Below are 17,488 nucleotides of genomic sequence, written 5' to 3' on the forward strand. Positions count from 1 at the left end.
GAAAGATCCTGGAAATGGTCAAAGAAACTTCCAGTCATAAGATGAGTCAGTCCTGGGACCTGACGGACAGCGTGGGGGCCAGAGTAAACGCTGCTGGCTGCGTGTGTGCACGCTGCTAAGAGTCACGCTTGTCACTAACTATTGTGGCAACCATTTTGCAATAGACCATTAGATAGTATAAGTAATCATTACACCTTCAGCAACTGTATCTCAATAAAACTGAAAACAAAAAGAGGAAGAGCCAGCAGGGCCAGAACAGGGACCCCGACGGGAAGAGCAGCGAGCAGCACACCCAGCTCGGAAGCTGCACGCAGAACAGGGGCGACCAGTGCAGATGAGTCAGCGGCGAGTGGGCTTTCAAGAAAGGGGTCTTCGGGGAGACGGTGACTTCCAGACCACACGTGGTATTATTGAGAGCCCGGGTAATCCGGGGCTGTATGGGAAGCATGCTAGTTTGACAAGAGTAAAGGAGAGGCAGCAAGAAGCTGTGGGAAAACAAAAAACCGTGTAAGAAATCTCTGATCCAAAGGGGTTAGTGAAATGGCGAAGGACCTCCAAGAACGCAAGGAGAACACTGAAAACCCGGCCGACGGCCACTGCTGCCGAACTATGGAAACTAATAAAGGTTCGCAGGGACCTGGGGAGCATTTATGCAAGAAAATCAACTGCATCTCGGCCAGAACGGCAAGCCCTGTGACACTAACTTGCCCTAGACTCACTCGCGCCCCAGCCCGCACAGGGCGTGCGGGGAGAAGGGGCCGCCTCGGAGCTCACGCACGATCGCTCGGCGGTGCAGCAGCTCCCAGGGAGACTCCGCTTGCAGGGCTGTTTCTCGACCAGACGCTGAAAAGCCCTTTCCCCAGGGAATGTCTGCTAAAAACAATCCCAGGCAAGTGATTTCCCTCTGCAGCTGGCCGAGGCAGCGGATAACGGTGGGGGCAGACGAAGGGAGAAGCTGGGGAGTTCATGTCCGCAGGGCTCGACCCCCAGACGTGCTCCTGAGGCTGGGCAGGGCCGTGTGTGCTCAGGAGACCCCACGTGCGAAGGCCCCACGCGCCTGCTCCAGCGGACTTGCGAGACCCCTGAAGGTGCGCCCCGAGGGTACTTGGCGCCCCTGGACGATGGCAGAGACTGACTGGGTCCAGTCGGCGATCCCTGTCCAATCACTGGCTGACCACTACACTCAGCATGTAGAGACACCAGTGGCCACACACCATGGAAAATAAAGACTTCAGAGAATTAGTCCAGAAAGGTCATTAGACAGGAACTCCGTGGCGTATCGACGACCACCACCCATGGGGAGAAGAGAAAATCTCACTTCCAGAGTCGCCGCATTGTTAGTTAAAATGCCCAGTTTCAACAAAAAAGCCCCACAAAGAAACAAGAAAAGAGGACGCATGCTCCAGGGACAAGGGCAGCCACTGAAACTGTCCCTGGGAAGGGCCAGGCGTGGAGCTGGCCGTGAGCCTATCCATCCGCTACTCTAGTCTGCTCGGAGAGCTGAAGAAAACGCTGTGCGCCCTACAGGGCCTATGAGAATGCGCGTCATGAGGGGAAAAGATCAGCAAAGAAGTGGATACTATGTCCTAAAAGAACCAAAGCCAATTTCGAAATTCAAAAGTAACAAAACGTAACCAAAGTAAGAAATCCACAAGAGGGTGTCTTCTGAGCAGATTTCAGCAGTTAGAAGAAAGAACTGTCAAATTGGAAGAGAGGTCAATTGAGATTACTCAGTCTACAGAGAAAGAAAATAGGAAAAAAAAAACAAACCTGAAAACTTTCCAAATTTGACCAAAAGAATTGATCTACAGATCCGAGAAGCTCAATGAAATCCAAGCAGAATATCCTCAAAGAGACTAAGACCTCGCTGCGTCAAAACCGAACTGTCAAAAAAGCCAAAGCCGAAGACAGAACTTGGAAGGAGGAAGCGAGAGGCGACACGCCGCGTGTGATGTCCTCGGCCGCCGGAGCCAGGCCGGCGCGGAGGCTCGGAGGAGTCGGCCCAGTGCTCTGCACCCTACAGCACCGCCTTCCCCAGCGAGGGGCAAGCCGGACACCCCCACACGGCTCCCATGAGAGGGCGCGCCCCTGGCAGGCACTTTTCTCTTGCAGAAGCCCAGGGGAGATACTGAAGGGTCCCTTGGGTGGAAAGAGAAGGGTACTGGATGGTCACTTGAACCCACACGAAGAAACAGGGCCCAGGACAGGGAAACGTAAGAGGCGGCCGAGTGCGCCTCGTGCCAGTGGCCTCAGGGCAGCAGTAGTTTCTTAGATGCGACACAAAAAGCACAGGCAACCAAGAATGACAGCGAGGGACAAATGAATGATGCGACTTTATAAAAATAAAAGGTTTTTGTACTTTGAAGGACATCGTCTCTTAAAACAGTGAAAAGAACTGACAGGATGGGAGAATATATTTGCAGGTTATTATTCTGATAAGGACATAATATCAAAAATCGAAAGGTACACTTAAACTTAATTAAAAGACAAACCACCGAATTTTCAAACGGGCAAAGAATTTGACTGGACATTTTTCCAAAGAAGACACAGGCGCGGCCGGCCAGTAAGCCCAGGGGATGCCCGTCGTCATCAAAGTCACAGCAAGCTCGGCACCTCGCAGCCATCAGGGTGGCGATGACAAACGAAACAACAGACACGCCAAATGCAGAGGACGTGGAGGAGGGGGCCGCCCACATCTCTGCGGGATGCATAAAATGGTGTCACACACTTCACTGGAGCTCATGTGGCGACTTCCTGAAAGGCTGGTCACAGAGCCACCACGTTGTTGCGTTGGGGCGATCTGAACTCCGGTGTTGCCCCAGTAACCCTGGGGGTCCTCAGTTCTTTTCACCAAGACAGAATTACAGTTCAGCGAGATTTAGGAAAGGCAAGATTCATTAAAGGCACGTTTTGAGGGTCACGCCTAAACGGGCTATAATTGCGCAGAAATGATTAAAGTGGGGGGCGGGTTACAGCGAAGAGGGCTGTAACCTCCTGGAGGTCTGCTGTGTGAGGGCCGGGATGAGGGGTCACAAAGGTGTTCCTAGGTGATTGGCACGTGAGGCCATTTTGACTGACACTTGGCCGTTACACAACGCCCTGCCTACTGCGCATGTGGCTGCCCAGCGTTCAGCATGTTGTAATCACATTCCTGAACTTCCGAGCACAGACACGACACTACGATGACGGGGTGACGAGGCTGAGGTGCAGACAGGGTCAGGGCCGTCCTGCGCAGGCGGCTGTGGCTGGGGCAGACCAGATACAGGTTTATGGCCCTCCGGTCTTTGTCCCTTGGGACGCAGGCATGATTCGCAGCTGCGAAGCGGGTGTTCTCTGGGAGGTCTCTGGCTAGGCCTTGACTCCTTTGCCGCCGCCCCCCCCATTGTTTCATCACCCACCCCCCCCCATTGCTCATGTCTATCTACCTAACGACAGGACCCAGCCGTCCCACCCCTGGGCACGCACCCCAGAGAACTGAAAAAGTGTCCACACGTGGGCACAGAAGGAAACGCTGGGGTGCCAGTGGGTGCGTGGCGGGGAGGGCAGAGGTGTCCTCCTCTGCAGCCTCGGCCCACATGACAACATGACAAGTACTGACACACTAGTGAAAGACAGCAAGGCGGTCCCAATGGAGGGGCAGAGGGTGACACACTCTGGAAAAGAGCCCACGATCAGGGACATGTGCCGTTACAGCCCAGAGGCCATCAGCCCGAGGTGGTGAGGCCCCTCTAAGACCAAGGACGACACCCCGCAGGCTGAGATGTGTACCCTGCCGAACAGGAAATAATGTAAGAACACACACGTGAGTGCGCTGTGTGGGTATCTCCCAGAAACACTCCCACATTTACTAAGCGTAACTAAACTTAGATTCAGACGGCACCTGGCTCAGAACGCGGAGCACTCCCCCGCGGCCAAGCCGTCCTGACCCACACTCGAAGCCGGCGGCAGGCGCTGAGCGCGCTCCAGGCCGCTCTTGACATCGCCCCTTTTAGCGACCAGCGTCTGTCCTGTCCGTTTCTAGCATCGGCCCCCTGTTCAGGTTCCGCCTGCTCTTCGTTGGCAGCTGCCTTTGGCCTTCACCTGGTCAGACACAACAGGAGACCAAGCTTCATGCTGCCTCAGGCTGCTGGCCCTTCACAAGCGAGAGGGGCCCAGATCGCCGCTGGGGGGCCCTTCCTCGAGGAGACTGTCTCATTCCCTAACAAATCGGAACCATTCACAGAGATTAGACAGAACCACCCCAAATGGGGTAAGAAGGTCACAGTGATGCCAAGGCAACAACAGTTCAAACTGTTCCAGGCCTGCTCCTCCTAACCCTGGTTCCAATTCCTGCAGCCTAAACGACTAATTTGATTAGGTGACTAGTAAGTTCTATAAGAGAAAACACTACAAGCCAACTCAGAAGATCATGAACCACATGGAACAGGCCCTGACCTCACGAACACAGGCAGCGCCAGGAGTGGGCGAGTGCGGTGAGCTCCGAGAGCCGGGCACAGGTGACCCATCCACAGAGGGCGCGCGGAGACGCTCGACCTCACACAGCGGAGCCCGGACCCGTGCTGCACGCAGATGCCAGCACCGCCTGTCACCCGAAGCCCCGAGGGTCTGGCGCCTGCCGCTGTCAGCAAACCTATGAAGCCAGGGGTTCGTGAGCCTTGCTGCTGGGCGGGCGGATCCCACAGCCCTGTGGTGGCACCTCAGCGGCACCTACAGAAGCCAGAAGCACCTCTCGGCGCCACAGCCGGCTCCGCCTAACCAAGTGCACGTCGTGGCATTCACTCTGCACGGAACACGCGCACGACCAAGCTCACCAGAGGCTTTCACCACCGTCGTCCCACGGCCAACCCAGGAAACGACCCCGACGCCAACTGCCAGGGGACCAGGTCTGCCATCAGCTGCTGCTCACAGGGGGCCTGCCGCCCGGAGACCTGGGCCTGGGGCGGGGAGGTGGGGGGGCTCCTGCAGTCGGGGCACATGGCCTGAACCCTGACCTGGGAAGTCCTGGGCCACTGAGATGTTCCTGGAACCTGCTGGTTGGCAGGCGCTGGGCACACGAGAGAGCGGATCTGCCCCCGTGGGGCCGGCGCTGGGACTGGGGATGCAGCACCTGCGCTAACAGCGGGGCCACAATGACACAGTCACACTCGGTAGTATGTGCATAAAAACACCTGCCAAAACGTCCCAGAATCTAGTCACGGGATGCCTGAGGACAGAACTGGCACAAGAATTTTTGTTGTAATTTTTTTAATACTTTTGAACAGGTAGTCTCACACAAAGAAAATTCTGAATTGACCAGCGCAGCCGAGCAGCCTGCCCATGTGACTCTGTCCTAGAGCAGCCAGCCATGAGATCTCCCTCCAACATGTCCCCAGAAGGCCCACCATGCTCCACACCCTGAGCACAAATCGCAGCAGCTGTATTAGCCCGGGGCCGAGCATCACGTGTAAGGCGCACCCGGGGGCCTGGAAGGTTCCTGCAGTGGGCAGAGGGCAGCCAACACGGCCGCTAGCTCGACAGTGCAAATTCGGTCAGCTGTCATGCAGCAGCACGCAGTCGTGACTTCGACAACATCATGATGTGCTCCCCTCAAAAGACAATGGAACAAGCAGGGCTGGGGGCTGGGGGCTGGGGGCTGGGGAAGTCCCCGTTTCAAGATTCCCGAAACCACAGGGGGAGTTGACGATGTGTAGACAACCGCTGAAGGACACGGGGCTATTTGTATCTAGTCCGGATAAGCTGGGGGCTGGGGGCAAGGGGCTGGGCAGCAATCCAAGCTCAGGAGACCTTCCGCACCGGCAGAATGAGAGGTCGGACGAACTGTGTGGAGTTCAATTTCCCAGCATTGAAATCCTCCGATTCAGTGAAATGCCAAGTTCACGACCAGTCCCGACTGACGTCAGCAATCACACAGACACTGGTATCACAGTCCCCAGCCCCACGGATCCACTGCGGACAGCAAGCAGAGTGGACGAGGCAGAGACCTGCTCACGCCTCCAGTGCTTAGGACAAAAGCTTCGTTTTGATGAGCTCTTCCTTTAGACTCACCAGCAACGCGATAAAAGGCGGCACATCAAGTAAGGTCACGCGAACATAAAGTGCTCCCGCCTTCTTTGTCTCCCATTCCCCGTGGAGACAAGTTCACGGCCACAGAAACTGGTGGGAAGGAGGGAAGCAGAGGCGAGGCCGGAGGAGAGGCCGGAACCCCCGTTACACTCGGTGCCTCCTCCGCCACCCTGCGCACACGGCCACCTACGGCCCGGAGCAACCGTGAGCTGCTGCACTCTCTGCCACTGTCACAACGACACCCAATAGGTGCCAGGGACAAAAACCAAAAATAAACACTGCTGGCAGGTAGCTGTGACAGGTACCGCAGGGGACAGCTACAAAGGAGCTAATCCGGAAAGAAAGTGGCAATGCAGAAAAACCCTTAGACCAGCAAAAGCCAAGAGATGCCGAACGAATTGCTCCCCCACCCCAGTGCTGAGGGAGGCAGGACTGCGACGGGTCACTCAGACGGCGAGGCCGTGAACTTCCCGAGAGAGGCTGCGGCACAGCGAGGGCGCCGTGGGACAACACGGACCAAGGGGAACGAACGAGGCAAGCTGAGCTGCGGAGAGGAAGCGAGGTCCGCGGTTGCCACAGAGACGCCAGCGCTCACTCAGTCAACACCAGGGGGAGGTGCCTCCTTCAACCCCGGAGTCACAAACACAGGCTCACCGCACGCCACCAGGACAAGCTACCGCCCGCTGGCCCCTGCCAATGCCCCCGCTGGGCCCCAGGGTGCCAGCTCGGGAGCAGCCAGCCTCTACGCAGGAGCGAGCAGGCCCGGCTCCGGGGGGAAGCGGCCCCACGAGCCCAGTGATTACACGTGCACCTGAGACGCGTGCGGGGGTCTGTCCCTGAGTGCGATGAGACTAAAGGTGGCACCCCAATCGCCAGCGTGCGTACGTGAGACGCCGTGTTCACTGGGCACTTCCCTGGGCGGCTATGGCATGTACCACGAGCTGTCAGGCGACCTAAGTCCCCTGAGTCGGAGAAGGGAACGGGCTTCGGGCTGAGCTGACACTGCCCTTCAGAGGCCACTCCTCAGGCTCCCGGCGCACTTGGAGGACACACACCGGACCAGGAAGCTGCAACTCCTCCAGCCTCGTGATGCAGCGAGGTCACCAACACCTCCCCCGATTTACTCACCTACACAAAAGGCGACCCGACCGGAGACGGAATGGAAGACCACGGCCGACCTCAGCAACTCTAGAAGGGGCTGGCAGAGCAGACCAGCAGGAAGGCGGCGGGCGCCCACCACAGTCCACCAGGACCAGCGAGGACAAGCCCTGTTACCTGGTCGGCCTGGTACTGGAGCGCAGCCACGAGACAGGCCTGGGCGGCCTCAGGATGAGTGAGGGAGGGAGGGCAGGAGTGAGCTGAGCTGCAACGCTGCTCCAGCCGCCAGCGGCCCCACGGCTCCTGCCCGGGCCCACACGGAGCCACGACGGCTCAGGAATCTGTCCCTCGAGCCGCAGAACGAGCAGGTTCACTGGACACGAGTGGCGCTATGGCTGCGGGATCCAGCGAGACTCCTGCCTCCAGGGCAGCCCGGGAGCCATGAGGGACCTGCAGTTGGGGCCTCGGGCTCGGGGGTGGGGGGGCCCCAGCCTGGATGCGCACATATGTCCAGACCAGCAGGGGTGCTGCCACGCCACCCAGTGGCCGTTCCAGAAAACATGCGTGCCGCTCAGCATGCACCTCCCAGCTCCGGGCTTGGTCCACAGGAACCAGCGGCGCTTGCTTACGGAGGTGGGTGGGGCGGGGGCAGGCCCCATGTGCACTTGGCTGTCACCCACTGGCTTTGTGGGGCCATCACGCTGTCCTGGCCAAGCCTGGGGCGCACGCGGCGCCTCCACGTCAGACTGGACAGTGAGCACCTTCTGGCGGCCGGGCGTCTCACCTGTCAAGCATGGACGGCCTGCCTCACACTGCAGGCTGCGGGGCCCCCGGACCAAACGAGGGTGCCAGGTCTGGCGCACTGCTGGGAACCATCCCGTTCCACACACAACATGAGGGCTTTGCTCTTCAAAGTGCAGCCCGCTGTTCCCAGCCCCTGTGGTCACGTCACTCTCGGAGAGTCCCCGGTACACGGCTGTCTCCCACTAAAGGTTGGGTCCCGCTCGGTGAGGCTCCGGGCATGGGAGAACCCCACTCAGGCCGTGAACGTGACGGCCGGGACGCGGCTTCTGTGCGAAGCAGGGCTGGGGTCCCCGTGCCCTGCACGCTGCGGGACCTCGCCCGCCCTCTGTGCGGCTGCCCTGCTCTCTGGCGTGCCTTCCGCAGTGGCTGAGGACCACGCACGACATGAAAATGCTCCAGTTAAAAGTGAAGCCCCAGCACAGCACGGGCCGACAGGTGGGGGGACTGCAGAGCAGCAGCACTGTGGTCTGTGGCCGGGCAGACACCCATGCCCCAGGGACGAGTGGGCGGCCAGAGGGCCCCTGGTTACCTGCCTGCCCTTCACCACGTGCCCGGGCACCGGCACCTTGAGCTCCAGGTCGGTGTAGTCCTGGGACCAGGCGTAGTTCTCACGCACAGCGCCGTTATAGCTGTCGGGGTCCCTCTGGAACTGCTCCTGTCCCCTGGGAGAGAGCCAGAAGTCAGAGGACAGCCCCGCACACGGCACGCGTGCATCATCCTGCGGTCCTGGACAAGCACTGCCCAAGTCCTATCTGCCCCCACACCCCAAACTCCAGTCCCGGACCCTCTCAGGCCTGCGAGAAGCCGCAGGGGCTGAGGGCTGCACAGACGGCCCGAGGGCAGGTCCTCGTGATGGGAAAGCATCACCACCACAGGGCACAGTGTGGCCTAGCCCCGGGTACGCGGGAGCTGAGAAGCCAGGCCAGTCCACTAAACAAAGGGCCGGGCTGACACATCCAGCTCGTGGGCCTGCAGCTGCTCCGCGTCCACTGGACCCCAGTCGCCTGTCTGGCCCACTCCGTGAGAAAAGTCCCTACACTCACCACAGGCTGTCACCGGGGGAGGGGACCCATCAGCCAGACCAACTGCACACACGAGGCAGCCAGCACGGCACGGACAGGCCTGGCGGAAAGGGGACGTGGGAAGTAGCACGCGACGGCACACTTGCCGGAGCAGACGGCAGCGTGGACAGCGCTGCGACCACCACCAAGAAGCAAGTCTGGAAGAGCCTTGGCTCTGACGGAGACAGGCCAGGGAGAAACGAGTCCAGGAGAGCCTCGGCTCTGGGGGGCACAGGCCAGGCGCGGGGGGCCCAGCCGCAGGGAGCCCAGCAGACACGCCTGCAGGGAGGACCCAACCGGGTCCCACCCGTGGGGATGCAGGCACTGCACGCCCACCCCCTGGTCAGGGCAGGGTCGGGAGGATGGCGGTTCAGGACAAGGGCACGCTCGCTCCCTGGGTACGCCCTGCACACTTGGTCTCGTGAGGCCGGGCCCCCAGCAGCTCAGCTCTCTGGGTGGTAACTGAGGCCGTTCTGGGCTGAACTATCCCTGAATCTACATGCTGGAGTCCCAGCCCCCAGCACCTCAGAATGAGCCTTTTCTGGAGATGGGTCTTCAGAGGTGACAGCCCCAACGAGGTCATGTGGGTGGGCCCTAATCCGTGACTGTGTCCTTAACCGGGGTGGGGGGGCGGGGGAGGGATGCAATCTGGACATGGAGACGCCCCCAACAAAGGGATGACAATGTGAAGACACTCAGGGAGGAGATGGCCGCACAGCCACAAGCTGAGGAGGGCTGAGGCTAGGAGGCTTGTCCCAGGGCCCTAGCGGGCACTGCGATAACCTGACCCACACAGCCACAAGCTGAGGAGGGCCGAGGCTAGGCTTGGCCCAGGGCCCTAGCGGGCACTGCGATAACCTGACCCTGACCTTCGCCTCCAGAGCACCAGGAGGAAGGTCTCTGCTGAGCGGGTGGCACTCTGCAGCTTAGCGCGGTGGTAGACAAATTTCACACCCATTGTCGGCAGGGGGCACCGACCCATCGGAACATGGGCCGGCCAGGCGGGGTGGTGGGCCGGTGGGGCAAGCGCCCAGACAGCAGGCAGAGCCTGACGCCGTGAAGGCCTGGACACGGCAGTCAGAGACAGCCTGACGAGGGCTCCTGTCCGCCAGGGCTGTGTGTGGTGACGCGAGGGAGCTGGAGAGGACACAGTGCTTGTGCAAGGTAGGTTCCACTTCCTAGAGCACGCACACGCACACGCGCACGCACGCCAGGAGGCCCGGTGGCTTCTCTGGGTAGTAGGATGACAAGCAGTGTGACTTTCTTTGTCATATCTTTAGAAATTATCCAAACTCTCAACAACTAGCAAGAAAAAATGGCTCTAAGTCCTGTATACAGGAGACAGTGACCCCACCCTATGGCCCCAGTACCACGCGGATCAAGTCCAGGGGTCCCCCACACCCTGGGAGACAGGCACAGCAGGCTGGTGGCCAAGCTTCGCCCCGTCCGCATCCCTCCCCACCCAGCTCACACCTGCAGACAGTGTGCCTGAAGATGCAGAGAACACCCCAAGGAGACCAAGAGACAGGAAAGAGCAGAAGGCGCATGCTCTCAACAGACAGCCCTCAGCATGGCCATCTGCTTGAAAAAATCGAAGGCATGAATAGGCTCAGGCCTGCTCCCTCCCTCCACGGCCCTGCACAACCGGCTGGCCGTGGGAACCAGGATGTGGTCCTTAAGCCCCTCCCTGGGTTCCAGGAGCAGGGGTGCCCCCATGGAGTGCTGGCCACGTGCAGGCCGTGGAGCAGGGACAGGGGCCATGCCCGGCACAAGGACATGCTGCCTCCAGACACTCACGCACACCCCTGGGATTCGAGGCAGAGGCCAGCGTGAGTCCTCTGCCCACGGCTCCCGCCACCGGCAGACTTGCCGTGCTTGTCCCTAGTGATGGAGCAGGGCTTACACGTACGTGAGCACACGTGTGAGTATGTGCACGTGCGTGTACTGCGTACAGGGCAGGTAACAGACATCCCCCTTCACAGCATGTCCATCCCTTAGCACCCCCTCTTCTCGCTGACGCCCCCACATCCCACACCTCCACAGGAGCCACAGACGATGGACGCCTGGTGACTTCCCTCCGGGCATCCGCGCTTGCGAGCTCCGGATGTGAGCGCTGCCACGACGCCTCCCTCCCAGGAGGCCCGGCCCGCTGCTCTCCTGGAAGCAGGTCCACGGCACCGCTCAGCACTGCGCCGAGACTGGCAGTGCCCGGACGCCTGGCCACTGTGACATCTGGGAAGGCCACGTCACACCTCACCCCCGCCGCTCAGAAAGGGAAGGCTCGCAACTCCATCGTAAACTTAACACATGAAATGGTTCGCAGGAACCGCAATTTCAGGAAAGCCAAGTTCCTCTATAAGGGTGCCAGATAAATGAAAATCACGTTCATAGTCACAACAGGGACACGAGAATGTGCGGCCCCGCTCGATGGCAAGGGGACACGAGAACGCTGTGGAAGGGGTGCTGGGCCTTTCCTGGGCCCAGGGAGAGAAAGTGCGGACGAGGCAAGGTTGACAGGCAAGCCCCAGGCCGCCACCCTCCTGCCTACAAAGCGAACTGGTTGCTGACATGGCCGCTGTCAATCACAGCCCACTGGGGAAATGCACACCCAGCCCAACAAGAAAGGGGCCGAGAGTCAGCCGCCAGTGCCGGGCTGCCCGGGCCATGAGCATGAGCGGCTTGGGAGGGAGGCACCTGAGCAGTGAGTGTGGACAGTTCACGGGCGCAGGGCGCGCGGTGCTGGCCTTCTAGCTCCACCCACGGCGTGGTGCCGACGGCCTCGGGGTTCTGGCTGTGTCACCCAATGTACCCTCCTGCAGAGAGCGGCTCTGGCAGGGCTTCCAGCACAGGAGCCGCCCGATCGGCGGAAGCCAGGCCCTGCGTCCTTGGCACGGGCCTGCCCTGTCCCAGTAAGTGTGTCACCCATGTCGTCACCGAGGACTCGCCTGCCCCAGGCCCGGCTGCGCAGTGTCCACCCGCACCTCACGCCCTCAAATCCAGCTTATCGGTACCACAGGGGTCATAACCTCTTGCTCGGGGAGCTAAGAGACTGACAGTGGGTGACAGCCCAGCAGCCACCCAGAGCTCACGCAGTCCACCCTCAGCCTCAATGTGTACAGGCAGCTGGCCTGTCATTCGGGCCCAGCCGTGACCTCTGGGCACCACCCGCATGACCCCGCGTGTGCATGGTCACTGACAAAATGCTTCACGGACACACTGGGGGCCCTGGTCAGAGTCAGCACGGCCTGACAGCAAATCAGCTGGAAGAGACGCCGCCCCAGGACAGAGCCAAAGCGACAAGCAGTGACAACACACCACAGGGCGCTAACGCCAGCTGGGCTCCAGTCTCTGCAGACGGTACTTTCTGTTCTCACCAGCTCCAGGCTGCCAGGGGTGTGAGCTGTGACATAAGACAAGCCGAGAGAGACTCCTCCTGTTTGCAGTCTCTGCGTCAGCCCCCAAGGCCCTCCCTCACAGCCCCTCTGCACAGAACTGAGCCAAGACCCCCTCAGCCAGTGTGAGCGAAGGAGAGGGGCCAGTGATGACGCCAGAAGCCAGAAGCAAGGCCACTGTGAGTGCCCCTGTGCCAGGCCCACCCGCCAGCCACAAACACAGCCTGGCCACGCCCTCAGCCCAGCGGCCGAGATAGAGGACACCGAGGAGAAGGAAAGCCTAGCAGCCACAGCGGACAGCTGACACGGCAGCTCCGGGGGCACTGCCCTAATCCACGACATGTGTGGTGAACAGGTGACTACGGGGACCGCCGACAGCCAAGAGCAGCCGTGCTCACACTGGCAGCTGGGCAGGCGGGCTCCCTGAGGCTTTCCATGAGAACAGAGGACACGGGTGGTGTCCATCACTGAGACAGGAATCTTCCGGAACGCGTGCGCACATAGAGACTGAGAGAAACGAGTGCTACCTCTATGTCCTTGAGGGCCATTCGAGTAGCTCGGTCAAAGCTCTGGCTACCATGTGCTCACGAACACCCCATGAACTGCTGTATAAGCGCACACAAAAAGCCGCATTTCAGGGCGCTCGCCAGTGACTGAACAAATGCAGCCCTCCTGCGCCAACGGCAGGCCCGCTGTGTAACTGACCTGCAACAGATGGACACGCACTGACTCCTGAAGCCCCCGCGGACCGTGTCCGGACAGATTCCCAAATAGAGACCGCCGATCAACCACAGCGCTTCTCGGGGTCACCCCACCTCCCTGACCCCACGGGCAGCTCTCCAGGGCTCCGGGGATAGGCGACGCGGGCTGGGCACCACCCGCCCTCACCCCCACTCCCCGCAGACGTCAGGCAGGGGCACGCCTGTTTCACATCATCCGAGCCCACAACCAAGTTCAATTTCAGGTCGAAACCCCATCTTTCTGCCTGGTCTGTGTGTGCTGTGAACTGCCCAGGCACACACTGTCTGTGAATGTGTGTGACGCTGGGCTCTATGAAAAGGGAAGCACCTTTCCGAAAGCTGATGACCGGTGCAGCTATGCTGGGGTGACCTGCGTGGCAGCCTTCACCTCAGGGTGGTGAAGGGCAGGATCACCGCGTTCTCCTTATAAAACGGGGCACTGGTCTGGCAGGGCTGGCGAGGCAGTTTACGAGGCAAGTGAACAGACCACCACAAACTACAACCCCGAGAAAGCCAGCTTCCGAGAGGGGCACCACGTGCCCAGGCAGAAGTGATGCTGAGCAGGAGGGAGCCGCACAGGGCCCCTGCCAGGCACAGTCAGCCGCTCCGAGCAACAGAGGGACGCTGCACTTGAAAAAAGACTGGCCACCTTGTGACTAAGACTGTGATCGCCAAAATCCAAACAGAACTCACAAAGCAGACGCAGCAACAGCCACTACCCCTGGGAGCGCCTGTGCCCGAGGCAGCCAAAGGGGCTGGGTTTCACCTGCATGTACAAATGAGCGTGTTCCTTTACTACCTGTGCACACGAAAGTTAACTAAAAGCTAATCGGTGACCACCCCGACCGCTCTGAGGGCCCCGCGGAACCGGGCTGACAGTGCCGGCCACAGGGTATGAGCCACCCCCAGCATGTGACGCTCTCTGCTGCACCAGCTCTTCCAGCTCAGGTCACTTACTCTGGGAATTCCACTTTAAGTGTCTGCAGGGCGGCAAAGACCCCCACAAGGGACAGAGATTGGCGTGGGTGGCCAGCTGGGCGCCAACCTCAGCAGGGACGCAGGACACGAACCCCATTAACACCGTCACAGACTTTTTAACCCCTTAGTCTTTTTGCTTAACGTGTTTTCTAACTTTCCTCAACGAATACACAGCGCTGCTGAAGACGCCCTGGGGACTTAGACTCTCGCAGCCGTCTCTGGTCACCATCATCCTGTGATCCCATGAGAAAAGAGGCTGGCAGGACAGACACGAAGCCACTGAGCACAGTTCACACTGCGGACACGCTGGGCGGCCACCCACACGTCACCAACGGGGCATGTGAAAACGCAGGATGATGGAGCCAGGTGGGCGGGGTTAGGAGACGGGGTGGAAAAGGCAGAGCGTAAGTACAAACTGGCAGTCGTGACAGAGGCAGCGGATGTGGAGCGTGCAGAGCACGGGGACAGTCAACACTGCTGCAGTAACTAGGATGGAGGCAGAGCGGGGTGATCGCTACATGGCGCAAGCACCTGACCTCGGTGGCGCGCGCCTGAAGCTATCACACGTGCTACGGCAAGTGTGACTGACAAATGAGTAAATAAAATGCAGACGAGCCATGTCCACAGCACGCTGGCATCACGCAGAGCTGAACTTAAAAAAGCAGGGGGTTCAGGAAGATGAGGGGAGGTGGGGCGCATGGGAACCTCATACTCTCCACTCGCTCTGACTGTAAACCACAAACTGCTCCCTAAAAAACAAAACCTATTTTTAAAGAGTAGGCAGAGGTGTAAATAAGCCCCCTCCTCCCTCGGCCTCCCCTGCATGAGTCGCTCATGGCCGTGCGGGTCACAGTGAGACCGAGGTTCAGATCCCTCCCTGTATCGCGGCCAATTTAAACGCGCACACACGGCCGGGAAACCGCCAGGAGGAAGGAGGCCGCGGGACTGGGGGGAACAAGGCAAACAGACCTAAATAAAGGTACCCAGCGAAATCGAAACACGGCCGGAGTCGCGGCGGGGAGGGCGGCGGGCAGAGGGGCGACACTGGGCAGGCAGAGGTCTCAGGTCTGTGCGCAGTGCAGCACCCGCCGAAAGCCCAGCAGACCTGCCGACAGTCCTGTCCCCAGGGCCACCCTCGGCAGGGCTCCTCCCAGAGTCCCTCACGTGGGACAGAGTTTAGCCCAAACCTGAAAACTGCTCCGCATCATGGAGAGGGCACCGCCAGCCTGCTGGGGAGGGGACCGCGCCCCACGTCTGGTCACTGCAAGGGGCGTCGTCCACTTCCTCCAGCTGGTGTCTGCAGGTGTCTGCTGCTGCTGCTTGGGGTCTGGGCCTGTGTTCCTTGGGGTGGGGACAGACTTCTCTCTGTTCTCACATTTAGGACCCCATAGGCGGGCAGGGAACGGAGGAGAGGTCACACAAAGCAGGTCAAGCGGCCAGTCATCAGCCGAGCGCGCCCGTTACACTGCCTCGTCTCCCCCACAGCGCCCCCCGAGGACCATCACCGCACGTCACACACAGCCGAGCAGCACCTGAATAAGAGGTCTGCGACTGCGCGGGGGAGAACGCCCGACGCAGGAGGGAAAGGTGTGACCGGCCCCGAGGGCGAGCAGCCAGCCCGGAGACGGGCCTCCTGTAGGCCGGGAAGCTGGAGCAGCAGCAGCGACAGCACCGCCAGCCCCGCTCTGACCGCCGTCCAGGAGAGCCCCGTGCGGCCAGAGCGCACAGCTGCTCGGGGACAGTGCCAGTGTCGCTGGAGAAGCCCATGAAGGGACACCCTGACGACAAATGAGGACCTTGGTGGGGTGGTGACAGCGCGGAGGGTGGGAGGAGCCACCCCTCATGGCGCAACCCCGCCAACGAGCATAGAGGGAAGCCGGACACCACCGCGGTGACCGCCCGGGAGCCACGGTGGCTACGAGCTATGGCGGGAGCTTGAGGACCAGCGGACGTCGCGGTCTCAGAGCATCTCCCCGCCAGACGCACAGTGACTAGAGGGGGACAGCACACAAGACCACGCGAAAGGGCAGTCACCAGGAAGAAAGCCAGCACCTGTAAACGTGTCACGGCCACAGACGAGGCTAACGAAGCGGCCAGAGAGCAAAGATGCGGCCCTGAGGCAGTGACAGTGGTGGCGCGTCAGCCCCGGGGAAAGGACGCTGCCGGACCGCAGTCCTCAGAAGAGCGCCCAGCAGCCTCCGGTCACACCTGGGCGCTGGGAGGGCACGTGGGAATTCTTTGCACGGCTTTTGCAACTTGTTTTTTGCAGATATGAATTATCTAAAACTGAAGTTTTTAAAGAGTGCAAAATAAAGGGACATCGAGCACGCCCTCCGAGCGCGTGCCGGCCCCCGCCCAGCAAAGAAGCGCCGAGCTGCCCACTGCGCCTCCGAACCTGGCCCGCGCTCACAGCCCCCCAGACACACGGACGGCCTCCTGCAGGGGTTCCCCAAGCAACCTGAGAGGAAGCTGCCAGTGCGCCCAGGCTCCGCTTGAGGCCCCAGCCCCACGTCAGCCACGCGCTCAGACTCCACATGTCGCACCCTGCAGGCTGCCCAGGTCGCATCCCGCCCAGGGCGAGCTCCCTGCTGAGCAGAGGGAGGCGTGAAACTCGGTTGCTCCAGCTCTCCCAGGGCACAATGGTCCTGGGCCTCCGTCCCCTGGGGGCCCGAGTGCCCAACTGCTCAGCGTAGAGAAGAGGGACCTGGGACACTGACGTGCGCTCAGACCCCACATGTCGCACCCTGCAGGCTGCCCAGGTCGCATCCCGCCCAGGGCGAGCTCCCTGCTGAGCAGAGGGAGGCGTGAAACTCGGTTGCTCCAGCTCTCCCAGGGCACAACGGTCCTGGGCCTCCGTCCCCTGGGGGCCCGAGTGCCCAACTGCTCAGCGTAGAGAAGAGGGACCTGGGACACTGACCTGTGGGGGACACTGACCTGCTACACAAGAAGGCAGGTACTGGCCAAGGACACACAGAAGTGGAAACCCTTACTGCACGAAGCGGCAAAGAAATGAAATGTCCCTGGACACTGGCATTTGTTGTTAAGTTTAGTTCACAAGTTCATCGTTTCTGAACATGACCTTTAATTTGAATCAGGTGGTTACTGAGCCAACTGCGTGCCAGGCACACTCCAGGCACGAGACGCAAGGTGAACATGTACTGAGCTCAGCGTGCCGTCTCTTCCTGCCAACTGACCTGCTGCGGACCCCTGGGGAGAGAACCGGCAGGGAGGTAAAGACACAGAGAGAGGCAGGCTCAATGGGCCACCACCCAGGGGCCAGAGACAAGGGTGCGGCCTGAGCCAGGGACCACGGCAGACGCAGGGGCAGAGTGCTACAGCGGCGAGTGTGACA

The 17,488-nt window shown here is 60.4% G+C and overlaps 1 protein-coding gene across 1 annotated transcript in view; it reads right to left on the minus strand.

Moving 5' to 3' along the window:
- NUDCD3 (NudC domain containing 3) overlaps positions 1-17,488 on the minus strand; it is a 40,076-nt gene that overhangs the window by 11,809 nt on the left and 10,779 nt on the right. Inside the window, exon 3 of the mRNA XM_015589051.2 lies at positions 8,495-8,627. Coding sequence (XP_015444537.1) covers positions 8,495-8,627 — 133 coding nt within the window. The remainder of the gene's footprint in view (positions 1-8,494; positions 8,628-17,488) is intronic.

The sequence above is a fragment of the Pteropus alecto genome, unplaced genomic scaffold (genome assembly GCF_000325575.1).
Source record: "Pteropus alecto unplaced genomic scaffold, ASM32557v1 scaffold214, whole genome shotgun sequence".
NCBI classification, from domain to species: domain Eukaryota; kingdom Metazoa; phylum Chordata; class Mammalia; order Chiroptera; family Pteropodidae; genus Pteropus; species Pteropus alecto.